A 2,399-nucleotide genomic window follows, 5' to 3' on the forward strand; every position below is an offset into this window, starting at 1 on the left:
TAGATGTATATATTGTATATTGTAGTTTTTCCATATGTTAGGGGCTTCCTGCATATTTGCACATATACCTGTACTATATATTGTGGCCTTTGGCCCCTGGTAATATAACAAGTCTATTACCCTAACAAACGTATAAACTGAGAAAAGTACTCAATGTTTTTAAGTTCGACAAGTAAATATACGAAAAATAGGAAGATGTGACATACTATATATTTGATGAAACTTTGAAATGTTTGATATTGTTTTATAAAATTTATGCGACGCCCATTAAGTTAAGTAGGGATCATTTGCTAGGGATGAGAATAAGAGATAATTCACTGTAAGAATTAGTTTATTGCCTTCTCTAGACTACATGTAGAACCAAGAAATATTGTATTCTCTACCATTATACATAACCTAATGCCCTATTCGCCGTCCGAAATGGTTCTAAGTAAGTGCGCTTCTGGATCACTAACAATCACAACTAATATTCACATATGGTATCACATTGAGAGGTGTACTTCATCATCATTTAGAGCTAAGATTCAAAGTTAGATGCATGCTCAAAATCACATGATGCTACAAGAACAAATTGTAACTCAACATGCTTGTAGCCTTGTAGGTGAAACGTTTGATTTTTTTTCAATAATAGGCGCTTTATTACTTATAAGGCGTGAACCGTTTGATGGAGTCGTCATCTATAAGCTTCATAAACTTGAGCTTTTTGTGCAGCCTCCCACGAGTTTGAGTTTACATCAGATTGAAGGGAAGAAGAGAACATGAAAATATTTACTGTCCTGGTGTGAGAATAAGAAAAGGTAATATAAGAAATGAAATATCTAGATGATATTTATAAATCCATGCTACATGCAATTTGTAAAGGAATATCACATAGCAAGTAGTGACCCAATATCGCATAAACTTCTAAAATAATTCCAAGGAAATTTCACGTAGACATATAAATTAAATTGATATGTTACGCCAGCTAACAAATTATTAACAGTTCACTCTCTTAACTCTGGGTCTATGCCTAGCCGATGCAAGTGAAACAGAGCAGGCCGAGTCAACTCAGCGGATGAACTGAAATTTTCCTAATTCTGTGGGCGTAGTATGAAACGATCGACCCAGTCCCATCCCTAAATCTGAGACAAGCTCTGCAAGTCACCAGCCTGCATGAACAGTGTGACCCAGAAGTCCATCTCGTCGTTGCTCGACGACGGCGATGCACTGTCTGCACCGAAGGGGTCGCCGGCTTCCATGGAGCTGTCCACCGTCATTGCCAGCGTCTCCGACCAGAAGCTGTCGTCGATCTCGAACTCCTCCGAGCTGAAGCTGCCCGTGTTCTCCAGCGATGTGGCCATCGAGTCGTCGCTGGTGGCGGACGACGTCGACAGGGACTGCTCCGGTGACGAAACCGGCTCGACGGTTTGGCTCTCGGATGCAGTCACAGCAACAGGCTTCTTGGGTTTGCGCTTCGGCGCACCGGTTTTGCCCTGTGGCTTGACGGCCGAGTCAAGTCGCTTCTTGAGGTGCGTGTGCCAGACATTCTTGATCTCGTTGTCCGTCCTCCCCGGCAGCCTCGCGGCGATCGTCGACCATCTGTTACCCAGCATGGTGTGGAGCTGGATGATGGCGTCTTCTTCCTCGCTAGTGAAGTTGCCCCGCTTGATGTCGGGGCGAAGGTAATTGATCCACCGGAGGCGGCAACTCTTGCCGCAGCGCAGCAGGCCAGCCTGCTTCGGCAGCGCCCGCCAGTTGCTGTGCCCATGCTGCTCGATGTGAGCGACCAGGATCATGTCCTCCTCCGCCGTCCACGGGCCTCTCTTGAGCCCCATCTTTTCGCAGCACGGAGCCCTCCCCATTGATAGTGCTAGCAAGCTCACTTCTCTATTCTATTCCTTGTTGTTGTGGGAGCTGTGTATGACGGATTAGTTCGTTGGTGGTGTTGATGCTTCGGCGAGGGAGATGATGCTTAGAAGAGAGGGCGTTCTGCTAATGATGTGTAGATTGCGAGGCTTCGGGCTATTTATAGATGCTTGGTGGCGCCGAGCCGAGAACAGCAAAACGTGGTCAATTGAGGAAGGTGCAAAGAAGGTGTGGGCCGGCATGAGGCGACACCATGAGGGACAATACGAGGGGAGAAGACAATAGTCCGAGCGTTCCCTACAACTTGCTATTTTTCAATGGTTTGGATGGAGTCCATGTACGTTGCTTGCTTGGTTGTATATTGCTAGATCGGTTTGTATTTTAATTAGTAGGGTCAATCATGGGCATGTGCACTAAAAGTCTCCACCGTTGGATTTTTTGTTGCTGACAAAATCCAACGTTGGTTTTAGGCTTGGATTAATGTATCACAGAAAGGATTTAGTCATGGCTTGTTGGCATGTGAATTCCCTGTATCTTCATTTTTCTAAAGATTT

General features: G+C 45.1%; 1 protein-coding gene across 1 annotated transcript; it reads right to left on the minus strand.

Annotated features, from left to right (window-relative positions):
* Positions 1-1,093: 1,093 nt before the first annotated feature.
* On the minus strand, positions 1,094-1,939 carry LOC124692578 (transcription factor MYB30-like). Its single transcript, XM_047225972.1, has one exon. It carries the CDS (start codon positions 1,839-1,841, stop codon positions 1,116-1,118), a length of 726 nt encoding a protein of 241 aa, XP_047081928.1. The 5' UTR covers positions 1,842-1,939; the 3' UTR covers positions 1,094-1,115.
* Between the last annotated feature and the right edge of the window lie 460 nt (positions 1,940-2,399).

This window comes from Lolium rigidum, chromosome 2 (genome assembly GCF_022539505.1).
Source record: "Lolium rigidum isolate FL_2022 chromosome 2, APGP_CSIRO_Lrig_0.1, whole genome shotgun sequence".
Lineage (NCBI taxonomy): Eukaryota > Viridiplantae > Streptophyta > Magnoliopsida > Poales > Poaceae > Lolium > Lolium rigidum.